General features: G+C 33.6%; 1 protein-coding gene across 1 annotated transcript; it reads right to left on the bottom strand.

Annotated features, from left to right (window-relative positions):
* Positions 1–2100: 2100 nt before the first annotated feature.
* On the bottom strand, positions 2101–16830 carry LOC132719931 (U3 small nucleolar ribonucleoprotein protein IMP3-like). Its single transcript, XM_060703889.1, has 7 exons — positions 16636–16830; positions 9828–9935; positions 7102–7176; positions 5944–6023; positions 5457–5508; positions 4952–5024; positions 2101–2307 (listed from the first exon to the last, which is right to left on the bottom strand). The coding sequence occupies exons 1-7, from the start codon at positions 16770–16772 to the stop codon at positions 2281–2283; spliced, it is 552 nt and encodes a 183-aa protein (XP_060559872.1). The 5' UTR covers positions 16773–16830; the 3' UTR covers positions 2101–2280.
* Positions 16831–17152: the final 322 nt, after the last annotated feature.

A 17152-nucleotide genomic window follows, 5' to 3' on the forward strand; every position in this document is an offset into this window, starting at 1 on the left:
TGCTCATGTGTAAGCAAGTGTGAAAAATGTTTGATATTTCTCTTCCTATGTAAACAAGTTTGAAAAATGTTGATATTTCTGCTCAAATGTATATTTCTGCTCACATGTATATTTCTGCTCACATGTAAGCAATTGTGAAAACTGTTCAATATTGGTGCTCATGTGTAAACAAGTGCAAAAAATGTTCAATTTCTTCTCATGTAAACAAGTGCAAAAATTTTATTGTTAATTGTTTTATGTTGGCCATGTAAACTGTTAAAAACAGTCATTAAATTTGGTTTTAAAGTTTTGATCAGTTTTGTCATCATTATCAGGTTGCTTACATTATGATATTTTGTCATTTTTAGTCCATCATACTTTCTATAATAGATGATCATCAGTGCTGTGTGTTCAAATTCCTTTCATGGACTTCGGACTTTCTTTCATCATTAATGTGTAACAAGTATCTGGCTAGCTTACAGAAGGCCGATGGTTCTGTGCAGGTACCAAAACTTCAACTTAAATATTGAAGAGGGACAACCTGTGTGTTCCTCCACAAGGAAGGCCAGAGTGAAAAATAAAACCTTCAGTGTTTGTATTCTAAACTTAATGAGGGTTGATCCGCCCTTTAGGCACTGAGAGTACAGATATTGAACATGTCAACATTCATACACCACCTCTCTGCTTATAATCCACTGGGGGAAAAACTGACTGAACATATTTGTTGACATATTTCAATCCTGTACAACAGGTATGAAGGAAAAACTACTATTGTGTTCAAGATCCTCTGTAATATGAAGTAAAGGGTCAAATAGTTTGGATTCTGAAGAAGTGATGGCTGCCTGTCTGGTTTAAACATATATTTTAGCAGGATTGCAAAACAAGTTCTTGCAACTTATGTTAATCACTTTCGAGTCCGTTTCCTGGAACCAACCAGTACTTGGCAGGTGTCATATGAAGAAACATTACCCAATTAGGGCTCAAGGGTTGAGAGGCAGACACCTTAACCACTTGGCCACCGCTCCCCTTAACACAGGTGTCAGGAGATATAAAGCTTGTTGCATTTATTATGCGTTTATCAATATTAACTTTTGTCTTCTGTTTCCTTACATCATGCTTATCAAAATATCTTTCCACCCTTTGGTATTAATTATCTTGTGAAAATCAAGAAACAAGAACATATTCATTACAAATTTCTTTTAATAAATTTTAATTATCAAATTAACAATTGAAATAAAACCATGCTTTGTCAATACACTCAAAAGATCTCGACTTTACATCTTCAACATATAAAATCTGTACTTGAAAAATATATAGTCTTAAATTTCCAAATATACTACTAATATTACCAATTCAAATTTTTTTTATAACAAATATTTTGGAACTACAATGCAACCTTCACAGAGCAACCCTCTGTACAGCAATTGCAATAACAGTTTCCAAAGACTTTGCTCTTAAATTAACCTCACTAGATTAACACCTCTCCCCCCAACAACCAAAATCTTTGGGCTCCCAAAGAATGTAGCTCTATACGAGTTGTACTGTATTCTTTTGTTGTATAAGAGGTTTAAGCAATTAAATTAAAAACAGAAAAGTACATGTAAATTGTTATCTAAAACAATAACCTAGACATGCTCTTTTTGTTATTAATGGTCATTTTCTTTCAGCAATATCATCTTTATACCATGATGTGGATAGTTTACCAAGAACATGTGTACCATTATGTGGCTATATAGTTTACCCAGAATATGTACATGTATGCCGTAATGTGGCTAGTTTACCCAGAATATGTTAACCATAATGTGGTTAGTTTACCAACAATATGTATAATCAGCACAAAATATTGAACAAATATATTTTACCTTTTTCCCCCCTCTTGACACAATAGGCCATGATAATACTTTCAAAGTTAAATGATTGAATTCAAAATATAATTTATATTATTTGCATAAAAGACAGCATACAGTATACTTTACAGGTTATGAAATTGATATTTATACTTTTTTCCAGCATCCTGGTGAGGATTTCAAGGTAGTTCAAATCAGAAAATAAAGAATAGAAACATTCCACATGTTGATGTGTAATTTTCTGATTATAATTCGCTATTAGATTTTTAAAACTTCTGCTTATTAACCTTTGCCAAGGATGTTAATTATTGACCTTTGACTTGAGGATGTCATTTTCCTACAGAATCCTGAACTTGCGGTTTTCACTTGCACTATTTTCTTGGAGTCGGTGCACTGTATTCTGATAATACCGGTATATCACAGATGTCATGTACAATCATTTTCACTTCATCATTCAATCTAGCAGATCAAAATCATCTCTCTGAAAAAACAAAACAATGAAGATAAGTTGTTTATTGAACTTTTAAATGAAACATCAAATGTACAAAATGGGCAATGTTTACCAATTATTAGATTCATTATTGGCCAATTTTCATTAAATAATTCCCTACTCATTGGAATAAATGTATATAATTACAATATATGCAATTTAATAACTTCAGGTGTTAATATTACACAAATGTAAGTTTGTTTGTTTTGGGTTTTACGTCACATCGACACATTATAGGTCATATCGCGACGTTCCAGCTTTACTGGTGGAGGAAGACCTCAAGTGCCCTTCCGTGCATTATTTCAGGCACGAATGGGCACTTGAGTAGAACCACCGACGTTCCGTAAGCTAGCTGGATAGCTTCCTCACATGAAAGAATCCAAAGTCCCTGTCGGGATTCGAACCCACAGCGGTGAGGGGCAAGTGGTTTGAAGTCAACGACCTTAACCACTCGGCCACGGACGCCCCCACAAATGTAAGAATTAATATGGTGTTCAGTTTTGCAAGGCACAAAATTTAGCACCTACAGTGAAATAGTCTTTATTTAGTAATAGTTTATTTCTTCAATCTTTGAATAACAGAATTTGTCGAGTGAAAATTTGTTATATAGGTTACGAGATACTGGGAAAATGTAGCATTTTGAAATCTAAATAAAACATGGCTGGTGTCTCCAGGTATATTTTTCTCATTCTTGCTACTAGTATATTTTCCTATAAATCCCTTACGTGACCTATACAACTAACATATCCCTTAAGCAATCAATATAAATAATATTCCACCAGCAACCCATATAAAAACATAGTTTTGCAGAAACCTATATAAACACTTTGTCCCTTCAGCAACCAATATAACTAACATATCCCTTAAGCAACCCATATTAATGATATCCCATCAGCAACCCATATAAAAACATAGTTTTGCAGAAACCTATATAAACACTTTGTCCCTTCAGCAACCAATATAACTAACATATCCCTTAAGCAACCCATATTAATGATATCCCATCAGCAACCCATATAAAAACATAGTTTTGCAGAAACCTATATAAACACTTTGTCCCTTCAGCAACCAATATAACTAACATATCCCTTCAGCAACCAATATAAATAATATTCAATCAGCAACCCATATAAAAAACAGTTTTGCAGAAACCTCCATAAACACTTTGTCCCTTCAGCAACCAATACTAACATATCCCTTAAGCAACCCATATTAATGATATCCCATCAGCAACCCATATAAAAACATAGTTTTGCAGAAACCTATATAAACACTTTGTCCCTTCAGCAACCAATATAACTAACATATCCCTTAAGCAACCCATATTAATGATATCCCATCAGTAACCCATATAACTAACATATTACATCACAACCCATATAACTAACATTACATCCCTTCAGGAACAAAACCCATATACACTATGTCCCATTGGCAACCTATAAAACTAACAATATCACCCTTCAGCAACCCATATAAGTAAACTAACATATTCATTCAGCAACCTGCATAACTAACACAGTAGCTCTTGAGCAATGCATATAAGATACAACAAGATATGTTTGTAAAAAATGTATGCCCCCTATCGGCAGCCAATTTGTCATGTGATCAGGTTATTATGCATGACTTCTGACCCAGTGAACAAACAATTAATAAGGGTTATCTAGAATCTACTGGTCATGACTAGTCACAAGGTAATAATTATTGTGACCCGATAGGTTGTGTGCAGCAATTAAAGTTATTAAAAATCTTACCAAATAATATATACATAAATTTTATGAATCACATAGGCCTCATTAATGACAGCCAAGTTGTTATATTACATAAGACCTTCAAATGTGTATACCAAAAGCACATAAAAATATCAACCAAGGCAACTCGAGTTGTTGAGTTATTGGTCAGAAACGGTCATTAAGTACAAGGTCACTATGGCATTGACCCCTTGACCCCAAAATCAATAGGGGTCATCTGCTGGTCATGACCAATCACCATACCAAGTTTGAAGTTCCTAGGCCTAAGGGTTCTTTAGTTATTGATCGGAAACCATTTTTACCTTCAAGGTCAATGCGACCTTGACCTTTGACCCCAAAATCAATAGGGGTCATCTGCTGGTCATGACCATTCACATTATCAAGTTTGAAGTTCCTAGGCCTAAGCGTTCTTTTGTTATTGATTGGAAACCGTTTTAACATACAAGGTCAATGTGACCTTGACCCTTGACCCAAAAATCAATAGGGTCATCTACTGGTCATGACCAATCACCATATCAAGTTTGAAGTTCCTAGGCCTAAGCATTCTTTAGTTATTGATCGGAAACCGTTTTAACATACAAGGTCAATGTGACTTTGACCCCTTGACCCCAAAATCAATAGGGGTCATCTACTGGGCATGACCAATCACCATACCAAGTCTGAAGTTCCTAGGCCTAAGGGTTCTTTAGTTATCACTCGGAAACCATTTGGTCTACGGACCGACGGACCGACAAGTGCAAAGCAATATACCCCCTCTTCTTCGAAGTGGGGGCATAATTACTTATTCTTTCAGCTTAAATAACTTACATTATATTGCCTCAGCAATCTTATATATCTTATAATTATTACAAACAAGCCAGTTAATAAACACTATAAAATATTACCATCTCATTATAATCTAGAACATGTTTCCTGATCTTGGATGTATCTGTCCATGTCACAAAGTCTTCCATTTGTCTGCGAAAAAGAAATTTGAATTTTACATTTATTTGTTGCATTTGTATGCAAGTCCTATAGCTGTGACAAAAATTGTGGATCATCCTATATTATTCTTTAAAGCAAACATCTAGCATTGTCAAACCTACTGACTCATATCCCTGCTGAATTTCCTGATTGAATTTCTTTTATAATTATATTCAAAGGGAGATAATAAGAAAATATTTTCAAAGGGGGTTAATAAGAAAATAAATGTAATCTTAAGTTGCTTCAATGAAAGATAATTTAGAAAAATTATATACAAAATTGAATGATAAGGAAAATCAGGAACATTTATGTTTTAATCATAATCTGTGCTTTCAGAACATTTATGCATACTTAAAAACTTAAACACTTTTTAATCATTAGAGCTTTTAATTATTAGCACTATCAACAACAAAATCTTTATCATACCTTGTAACTAGAAACGCTGGATCAGTTACAACTTCTGGTCCCACACGAACATCTATAACACAATGTCAAGGTCAAAAAGATAATCAAAGAATAAATTAATTACATTAAATATAAGAGCTCTCACAAGAAAAATACCCTCCACTTATCCAAGCTATCCCTATTCAGTAGTGCAGACTGACACGCCAACATTGAGAGTTAATGCGCTTTTTTCATGATTTTTTCTTTAAAAATTATCACATATACGGACTAGTTTATGTGACTTTCTTCTTTTTTTGAAAACAAAAATAACGGACAAAATGAAGCTCATAAACCATTTTATGTTTGCGTGGAACAAAGCCAGACAACAATATGTCCTGAAGTTTCTTTGGTAGAAAAAAGAACCATTGGCAGGTCTCAAACTTAAAGCAATATAGGACTTTACTAAGTGGTTTGGAGTCAGACCTTTAACCGCTCCACCACAGAGACCCATTATAACATGAAAGGATACGTCCTTGTTCTATGAACGTTGTTGCAGGCTTCACTCTTTCTGACATTCGGTTTCTAACCATAACTACTGGTAACCTTCGTCTGAAAATACAAGTACAAAGAAATATTATATAAATAGATATATTGTCAAAAGGGAAGTTAAAACAAGAGTAAGTACGATACCTTGTGACATTGTCAAAAGGAAGTTAAAACATGAGTAAGTACAAAAACCAGCCCTGCTGGTGTGTGAAATTTCTATTTCAACTTACATGATCATGGTGGTACCAAATACTGAAAGTTTAGAACATCAATACCAAGATAACCAAGCTTTGAGGTTATAAAATGTTTTTCTGAGAAAACTGTCTCAGATCTCATCATTTTCATTGGTCAGAACATACTCTGACCAAGTTTCCAACATATCCTATGAGGTCAAAAGATCTGTATAAACTCGGACCCTGGTCATGAACGCCTGACCGTAACTAGTATAAATTAAACAATTAAATATTTAACATCAGCTGTACTTTTCATACTTTGATTCTATGTGAAAACTGGTTTTAAATGTAATATTATCATAAAGTTAACATATATGTATAATGTAACACATCTGTAACATGTTTTTTTAGTGGGTTTAATGTTGAACCACCAAAGTATACTTATAGGTCATATGGCAACTTTCCAGTTTTACTGTTGGAAGAAAACTTTGGGTGCCCCTCTACATTATTTCAGGAACAAAAGTGTACCTGAGTAAAACTACTGATGTTCTGTAGGCTAGCTGGATAGCTTTCTCATATGAAGAATCTGGCTTAAACATACAGCAGTGAGAGGCAAGTGGTTTAAAAGTATACCTTAATCTCTTGCCACAGACGCACTGTCATGTGTTATAAAGCTAACCTGGTTTAGACACTAAAAAAAAGGATACAGTGTGATCCCTCGGGAGCATAAGTCACAACAAAATTACATGAAAATTGCAGACTCGGTTTGATTGAGTCTGTACATGAGAGATAATGAATAAGTGCAACATCCCTCACGCCCCCTGGCACCGGCTTCAGCGATACTCAGTTTTTAACACTTAAAGTGTTGGAATCACAAAGAGTTGGAATCAATAATACCAAAGGACCAGAAAAATATAACGACACTAAAGTGAAGTACGAGGGAAAGTTTTACAGCTAAGTTCACTAACCTGCAGAACGAAGATGCATTGACATCATCAGCTAGTGCTAAACTTCTCTTAGTAGGTATCAAGCCCATACTATGTCTGAAAAAATAAAATATGCACAAATTTGCTAGTTTTCATGATGCAATATTATATAGGGTTAATCCACTTTTTTTCATGCATTAACATCTGAAGAAGCATGAGGATGTTTTTTAAAGCCCAAGCCCACAAGGCCAGAAATTTAATAAGTCCCAGTTTTAGTTTTAATGAGTTTTAAGTCAAATGACTCTTAAATGGTCATATAGCAAAGTTTAAGTTTCGCTGTACAAAGACCTTGAAAAGCATTGCACTCAAATCGGGCTAAGCCTAACAATAGCACAAAAAACAATTTTCGATTTCTATTTAAGTATACATGTATTTCTAAATTATCTTTTGAATATTTTCTGCCCCCCGCTGATTTATGTAAGAAAACCAAATTTTATGCTTTTAGCTTGTGGTGTAAATATATTAAAGCTCTCTGTACTTGTAAATATTGAAAGAAAATGACCAATCAGTAAGGTACTTACAGAAAATATGCACCATGCTATTTTTATTTTACACTTAATGACATATTAAGTGCAATATATACATGTAAGTAATAAACGTCATAAAAAAAACACAGGAAACATGTTTAAGAGATATCATAACAATAATTAGCTAAATAACATGATACTTAGAAATATCTTCTTTTTTTTTTCAATTGCTACATAATTCCGACATTGAACAAAAAACATCTTTCCTTCCTGAATTAGCCAATTAAGCTGTCATATTTCAAATCAAGATATGATGTTTGTAACAGCAACCCTCCCTGTTGCATTTCCTTCACAATTAACACATGATATAACATTCATTATACTCATAATGTAATTGGCCAATATTGCCGTCTGCGCCAATTTCTTACAAACAGCCTTGATTCTCTCTTGTTTTTATATGTACAATTAACAGATCAGTGACAATAGAGATGTGTACCTTGCCAATTTCTGTCAAACACAGATTAATATCAGATGAAAATGTTACATTCAAGCGGAATTTATTTGGCAAATCAAAGATTTCTTGGAGTAAAACTGACAATATATCTGCCAGATTTAAGTAGATTGATAGTTTAATGACCAGATTACATAGATTCATTCACAAGTTGAATTAACCTACTTAATTCTGGCTTTATTCTTTGACCTGCTGGAACCAAAATGTCGGAGCCTTTATTGTAGATGATTATATATCTTGTCATGCTTTTAAACATACAGTATTTTCTTAGGTCCTAATAGTAATTTCTATAGAATGTTGTTGTTCTTGATTTTTTCTTTGATATTTTTTTTTTTTGTGGGGGGAGGGGGGGTGTTGTTTTTGGTGGGGGGTGGGGTTGTTATATTATAATGCATTAATTATTGAGAAGATTTCATAAAGACATGTCCTAAATTTCCCCAAAATGTTGACAAGTTTAATATCTTTTAATAGTCACAGTAACTAAATATTTACAGAATCCTTGGCCATCAATGAAATTTAATACCCACCCAATTAATGCATATTATTTAATTTCAAGTCAGCAGGTTATCTATGGCAGATTCTTTATGAATTAATTATAACAACAGTTTCAATTTCACTAACTGTCTAACCAGTCTAGAAGTCATCACAATAACCATTTTCCCATACCCCGTAGGTCCCGACTGGTTCACCTCGGGTAAACACAAAGTTTTTTGTCGAATACTGTCATGAATATTAAGTGACAATGACAAATGACGGATAAATGTCCCACAATGCCTTTCACTAACATTGTCAATAACTTTCACACACTCAAACACAATTGTACTTCCACTTTCACCATCTCTTCAAGTACAAAAGATTAAATTTAAGCATCATTATGTTCAACAGAAATAGCAAAATTTATTTCGGCCACAACAGTACAAAATACATAGAGAGCTTTGACTGCCCCAGATTGCTCACCTCAGATTCATTGCTAAAAATTGCCATGCAGAAGCAGACTATTTGCCAGGGTCACATTTGAGCAAGTTATTTCATTTTGTACCCATGCAACATGATTTTTTATAGAGGTCCACTGGAAAATGCAACATGCCAAATATCTAAGCTTTAGGCATTGTGCTGTCATTTTCCTAAACAAAAAGTTTTAGTCACCTAGATTTTTTAGACATGTTTACTATTTACATGTAAATCTATGAATATTTAAAATACTCCGTATTGTAGGGCCATTTTTCATCCAAGGGTCAGTATTGATATAACTTTTATAGTGATCTACTTGACAATGATGCTACATACAATATTTTTAAAACTCTGGGCATTGTAGTTTAGCACATTTATTATATAAAGACTTGAATTTGTTTTCCTTTTAATATATATAAAGTCTATATTAAGTTATAAACTTAGTAAACCCAGGACTGGACCAATTTTGACTAAAGAGGTATGATTTATAAACTTGTATAGAGGACACATGCTAAATATCTATGGTCTGTTGTTTTTTTTAATTTCGGGGAAGATTCTTAAGACATTATTAAATAGAACGGGGCAATATTTGACCCCAGGGACATAATAGATATATTCTGGTCATAATTATATATTACTTCTGTTGCTAGAAGTTTAATAGTGAGACACTTAGGTCATCCATGGTCAATTAAATGTACCACACAAAAAACGATACAAAAATATACAATTTAGCTGTATAACAATGCATCAGAAGCAAAAGAAAATGGTAGGAAACTTACAACTTCTCCAGAAATTGGTTTGTTGCCTCTAATCTAAAGGGATCTTTTACATCCAGCTCCTTTATTCTACGAGCCAACTCTCTCACTTGTCTTGATAGCTTATTGTATCTGAAATATACAAGAGTACTGCATGTTGAGACTGAGTTAACTCTCTTTGGTTAAAAAATTCTAAGGAACAAAGGGGCATAACTTCAAAAATATTTCTTTCAAAATTATGCCCCTTGTCTAACAACTGAACCATGTCATGATAAGCGAATATTTCAAGTTTTATGTTAGAAATATTTGAATAATGGGCTACATTAAATTTTTTGCACAACAATGATGACAATAAAGCAGCATTCATAATTGCTCGACTTTTTCTTCAAAATAAATCAGCTAGCTATCAATAATCAATGATATAATATACAAATAATATAATATATTGTTGAGTAAATTAGTTTTCTTCATTATACGAGGGACTACCTTGGACTGAAAATTTAGAAAAAATAGGGAGAAGTTTTGAAATATAGGGAGAAGTGATGTATCATTGGATTTTTTTCCAATTTTATCTCACAAAATATACATGTACACCTTTATATGTACATGCATATAAAATATACATATATATGGCACGGAAAATAAACAAATGTGTATTTGAAAATCGCTATGATGATATTTAATGAAGTACTACTACTAGTAAAACTGTTGCTCAATAAAGTTTATTTAAGCATTTGATTTATATCAACACAACATTACATCAACACAACATTTTCTAGTTCAACAGTTTCTGACTCTAACTTTTAAATGCAATTAATTAAGAAGAAAAGTTCTTTAATTCATAATAATTATCCAAATTCTATCAATTTACATAGTTTTAATCATGAATATTATTGTAATAGCCATAATATATAGTTGTAATTAATTACTATCATAAATGTAATGCTGATAACAAGAATGGACCGGCAAACGTATATGGGATATTGTAAATCAAACAAAACATATAGGCAAACAAAACAATAAGACACAAATATAATAATTATACGTTTACGTAAAGTAATTATCAATTAGCTAGCTTTTTATCATCTGCTGCATTCATATCAGGGTCTTTCACAGCTTTAATTTACCCGAAAATTTAATGTATAATCAATGCGCCATTTTCAGCGATGTGGATTTTCAAGTGTGAATTCCAAGTGTCGCTATGACCACGCTTCAGCGCATTTGCTTATTACGGCAGATTACACAATTAAAATCACATGTCAGACCTTCCATAGAGGGATTCTAGGGCGACTAGAATTTTGCTTTTCCTATCATATAGGGTGAAGTGAAAATATTTACGGCAAAGTTTTCGCCTGACTTCGCCCTGAACGCAGTCCCTGTTATACATGTATTCAAGTTAAAGACCTTTACTTTTTATATGTTAGTGTTCAACCGTGCTCTTCTACAGAAAATTCAACCGGAGCAATAGCAACAGGAAATGTTTTTAATTTATGTAGAACAGCTAAGGATGAATACTAACATACTCAACTTCAGTCAAGAAATAGAAGCACGCGTATATTTGACATAATCTTTATTTGGCTTCATTAATATTCACCTTATTATGTCAGAACTATATTAACGAATGTGGTTCTATGAAGCACTATTATTTAAAAATAGAAGGTGACTACGAACGGAATGTGTCAGATATACACTTAACGAAACTTATAAGTACTCCGATTTCAAACTTGCAGGAAAACTCCGGTTTTCCAAATATATACCAAATCAATGTTGAAAATGTGTACTGACTCTACTTTCCAACTGCATGAATGATTTTAAAACAGAATCAATCATCCGAAACGCAATATGGCGGTCACATGCAAAACCCCGAAAATGGACACGTGCATTTCGTTCAAGATGCCCACATTGTGTATTTTGATGCAAATTGTTAGTTTATTGATGTGCCTAACATTAAAACACAAAATGACCCGAATGTCGCTGCAACAAAGAGGTATTGCCATCGGGCTATTACAGGGCAGAGGTATAAATTTTAAACACGCAATTGACTAAACTTGAAGGTATTTGATTTTTTTACAATGGTGATCTCAGTTACTGATTTTCTGTTAAGTTTGAGTTATTGTAAAATGCATTTACTATTATAAAATGATGATACTATGATTAAAGTTTAAACAGTATCGACTTAGACTACTTATAGTAATTCTAACACAATATAATAAAAAATTGGTAGGAGTACTTATAAGTATCGTTAAGTATAGTATTGACTTTTGTTCTTCTATGAAAATTAACACACATAATTTTTAAGAAATGCAGCGTTTTCATTGAATGACAAAATTAATAAAGTTGGACACAAAACTTATATCTAAAGCAAGACTTCAACTACCTCACCTACGTATTTTCCTTTTTAGCATTTTTAACCATATTTGCTATTGAATCCATCACAATTCACTATAAAGGATCAATTCAATATGCTCACAATGTTCATACAGAAATCTTTTGTTCTATATTTAAGGACTTTTTAAAGGACTAAATTACACATTTAAGGTCCTAAAATTTTTGAAGTAAGACTGCTATTTCATAAAGACACTTGATACAGACTTCCCGAAATACGTCGGTCCGACTGACATGTCCGATAAAATTTTGATTAGGTCCGACGATGTTATATTCCAGATCAGTCTGATTGTCCGACTTTTATCCAAGCTGCATGTATACAAAATGGCATCGATAAAGGTGCCAAACCTGGGAAAAACAAAAATCTATGTCAGAGGAGCGCGCAGAACAGCAATAAAAGTAGGAAAAGAATAGACCTGAGACAAAATTTAATGAAAAATGGAAGCAGGACCATCGTCCATGAATTGTTGGTGTATGACAGGGAGGAGATGAAAATGCCCTATACAGACTGTGCCGATTTTTACGGCGAAAAAATTAAAACTGAAAAGTGTCTTAGAAATACAAACACAAGTTTACCTTTGATTTTGATTAATATTATTCGGTCTGACAGATTTCGTTTCGGTCCGACAGACTTTCATGGTTTGTCTGTTGATAGGTTCATGCATTAGTAAAAGCTCTGGATTCTCCAGCTTATGATTCCTGTAAAGTTTGGATGAAATTGCACAAGTGGTTTTAAAGAAGTAGACAAGAAGTTTTGGGATAGACAGACAAACTTTCTAACGAGACACTACTTACGGGCTACTCTATTGTACCCTCTATATACAGTACTGGACACGCGAAACCCGCAAAAGTCGCGTTATGCCGCGAGTGTAGTCTATGTCGCGACGGGACACTACCCGGTAAAACATCGCCGCGTGCAAGTTCGCCGAACTTCATGGCAGTTCACGAAAAATCGCCGCGATGTATCGCCGTAATTTACGGCGAATCTTCAGCAATAATTGTATTAGAAAGTACTACTTGGTCATTCCCGTGGTCTTTAATTTTGAAAACTTTAAAAAAATCTTGTAAATGTCATGTATATTTATAAATATTTAGCATTTGAACATGTACAGCGTATACATTTTGTATACTAAAACAAAGCAATCAGGTGCTGGTGAAAATTAGTTAACAATAAAACGAGATTGAAATTACAAAAGGTAATTGTTACTACATCAAAGAACGCACGATAACAAATTGTCCAATTGTTATTTTGATAATAATACAAAATGTAATTAAAATCCATTGTTTACTTTCGCACATATTCTATTTTTAGAACAATGCAAAGCGACATTTAGCACCGATTCACAGGTGTAACTAATAATTATTATAACGTCTAATACGCTAATTATGATTGTTGAAAATTGTAAAAGTTTATCACTTAAATTGAGACATTTTTTACCTTCAATTTCACGAGTAAAAAATGCCAGGTGCATGAGTAGGTGATGAGTAGCAAGATGCAAATCAGATTTTTTTATTTCCGCCAAATCAGCCAGGGCATTCGACCCAAAAAATTCCCTCGAAAACAAAAATAAAATCGGAGTTAAATCACACATTTAATATGTAAAGTAAAGAGTGACCATTCATGAGGTAAAATTAGGGTGTTACTATTTAAAGTATTTACATAAATAGCGACCAACCAGGGAAGGATATTTTCCTTACGTCACGCAGTACTGCATGCGCGCGGCAATTAAGTTGAATCAACTAATAATAGCACGTATCAAATTAAGGTGTGGAAACGGGATTAAAATTTTTTTTGTTCAATTAATGAATATTTGTAAAGGTCACTAGTTTACCATGTGGTAATTTTAATGTGCTTTGGGGTACATGTTCGTTTGTTTATGACTGACGACACAGATTAAATACTAAGCCCATGCAATAAAACATTTCTGGTAGCAGCGGGGATTCTGTCATAAAATTGACCGGAAAAATAAATTTTTGGAAGCTGTGGTCCTTTCATATGCATTATTGTTTTGATAGCAGACACACGTATTGCACAATATCTTCAAGATCATAAAAATGTAAATAAAATATCACAATCAAAATGCACTTACGATTAATAATATGTCAATAATTGACACAATCAATATCCAACATTTTTTTTTACTTGAGCAATAATTAAACATGTGTAATCATTCCTTGACAAAAAGAAATGACAGTTTTTTTCTGATATATAAAAAAGAGGTGGAAGTCAATCGAGTGTCGGCATTTCTTTGATGATTCAGCAACAACTACAGGTGTGTAAACATCAAAGATTCACAGATTCTTCAGAAGAGCCGACCAATCATTTGTCAGAGGTCATTTCGTGTGTAAATTTTGTATTTATTATTTAACAATGGAAACATTATATTCCTTATATTTATGGATGCTTCTTTTTGCGAGAGTGTTTTTGTGTCTTTTAGCGCTATGGAATTTCAACAATCTGCGATAATTTTCGGTAACTAACAATTAAATATTTTAACATTTTTAAAACAGGGGTGCAAATATCCGCCATTCAGAAATTATAGGAGACAAATCTTGCATGTGTTATTTTTTACAGACGTGTAATAAATTGAGTAATGATCACCCGAGAGAACGAAATGTCCCGGTGATCCACTATAACTCTTCCAGGTCGTACGGGAATATTTACGCAGGATCAGTTTATCACATCGGTAATTTGACCATGCTTGAATTTATGTCTTATGTAACGTTTTCAATATGGGGATACATTTAGAAATGAACAAGTTAATGTCGTATCAATTATGTATCTTTTTATGTAACTAAATATCTTTTTACACATATATTATGTTTATATCTCTACTATAAACTCAATATGTATCCCCCCTAAAGAATAGTTTTACACGTGTACATGTACACTATTTACCTGCCGATGGAGCCACATACTTGTACTGCGTCGCATTTATACATTGAGGTCATGATTCCGCCATTCACGGAAAGTTTTTAACGGTGTTATTTGATTTTGCCGTGGTTATTTATATTTGCTGTTGGCATCAAAGATAAATAGAGAAAGGGCATTTTAGCAAATTACAAGATTTTCTTGATACAACTTCATGTAGATCTACTAATTAATTTTCGTACTTGTACATGTATATCTGGTTTCAAGTTCACAGAGTACAATTATAAGTAGATCTACATTTATTATACAAATGAACAATCATGTATTATTCCCCGCGAATCACGGCAAATGTTCACGGCAAAATCGCCGCGAGTTGAATTCACGGCAATTGTCTCAAGTTGCCGCGAATTCGCTCGCGTTATAAAGCATGAGAGTTCACCGCGAATACGCGAATTGTGCGGGTTTCGCGTGTCCAGTACTGTAGATAGTTCTTTTTAGCCACATATTGAAAGGAAAATAGCCACATAAAAGCCTTACGGATTGAATGATATCAAAGAGAAAGTACAGTTGCCTATTGTTCCTCAGACAGGAGAATGGATCCCTAAATGTTGCCGCTACTTTGAAGCAGGCAAAACAAAAATGACTCTTCTTAATAGTAAACCATTCTTATTTCGGATATATGATTAAAAAAATATTATGTTCATGTAGATTCAATACTAAATTTATTAAACTCTTTGATTATTTTATCCAACTGATTCAATAAATTCAAGTATTAAACCTTCACTCACTCAATATCACATTACATTTGTGTTTATATTTCTGAACACATTTTTTCTAATAAACAGGCAGCATGTATTAGGCAATTACTCTAAATAGAAATACTGAATAAATCCACATGTAAACACCCAGGTGCAAACTACACATGCTGACAAAAATTCCTTTAAAGTTTCATGACTCTAGATCAATTACTTTTTGAGCTACGTGCAACACAAAAGTGAACGAATGGACGGACAAGGCTAAACCTAAATGCCTCCAGTGGGGGCACGAAAATTCTGAATTAATACCTATGTCATCAGAACTGTTCACTATTTAAGGGAAATGATGTGTTAGGGGCTGGATAGCTGAGTCGGTAGAGCTGCAATGGAGCATTTGAGGGTCCCTGGTTCGTGTCCCGGTCAGGCTGCACATTTTTCTCATCCTGTGACATTTGGCGCCCAATTTGGACCGTGACTGAATATAGCTCCAAGTTTAATCACATTGCTCTGTAACTCTGTGAAATTCAAGGACAAATTTGAATAAAGTAGGGGAGTATGTCAGGGTTCAGAACTGTTCACTATTTCATCTATAAGTTATTTAGTGGAGATGATGTGTAAGCGGCTGGATAACTCAGTCAGAAGAGCCGTGGTACGGTATTCCGAGGGTCCCGGGTTCGAGTCTCCGTCAGGCTGCACATTTTTCTCATCCTGTGACACCTATATTTGCAATAGTTATCAGAATAAATTATAAACAGTTTCATATTTGTTAGATTCAACAAAACACTATCGCGAAAACATATGATGAAAATTGTATATTTACTTCGTGTAATCTTCTCTGCGTTGGACGCCGTATTTTTTCATGATTTTCAACTCGTGTAGATTGTTGTCGACATTCCATGATATAAAATCAACTTTCTTTAAAAGCTTTTTCTCGTGAAATTTGAGTTTTCTGACCATATTTATTTCTGCACGTTGTTTACTTTTTTAAAGCAAGGGAGATAATCACGATGTCACGAAAATGAGCCGAACTTCGAAAAACTACAGGAAAGGTAAAAAATATACTAAACCCACGGTGGCGACAACTGTTTCAATACATAACTAGAACTACCTGTTTAGGAGAGGAATGTAAGGTAAAAGGTGCTTAAAAACCAGTCCGTGTTACATCAACATGTCTTTGATCAATGCTGATGTTTAAAGTCTAACTCTACAATACTGTACACTATCTCAATAAGTTGGGATATTATAAATGTCCTAGTGTAAATCAGTGATTGAAATAGTTTGAAAAACAACCAAGAGTGAAATTTAGATTTTATTGTCACCTGAGCGTTGTTTATGTC

This window comes from Ruditapes philippinarum, unplaced genomic scaffold (genome assembly GCF_026571515.1).
Source record: "Ruditapes philippinarum isolate M1 unplaced genomic scaffold, ASM2657151v2 ctg1886_1_1_1_1, whole genome shotgun sequence".
Classification (NCBI taxonomy): Eukaryota; Metazoa; Mollusca; class Bivalvia; order Venerida; family Veneridae; genus Ruditapes; species Ruditapes philippinarum.

Bases quoted from the DNA above. Each gene is read 5' to 3' on its own strand.
- LOC132719931 (XM_060703889.1), bottom strand. From the start codon at position 16,772: ATGGTCAGAAAACTCAAATTTCACGAGAAAAAGCTTTTAAAGAAAGTT. The intron at 6,024-7,101 runs GTTAGTGAACTT...TTGTATTTTCAG, and splicing joins AATGCATCTTCGTTCTGCAG to ACGAAGGTTACCAGTAGTTA. The intron at 5,025-5,456 runs GTATGATAAAGA...TCTTTTTCGCAG, and splicing joins CCAGCGTTTCTAGTTACAAG to ACAAATGGAAGACTTTGTGA.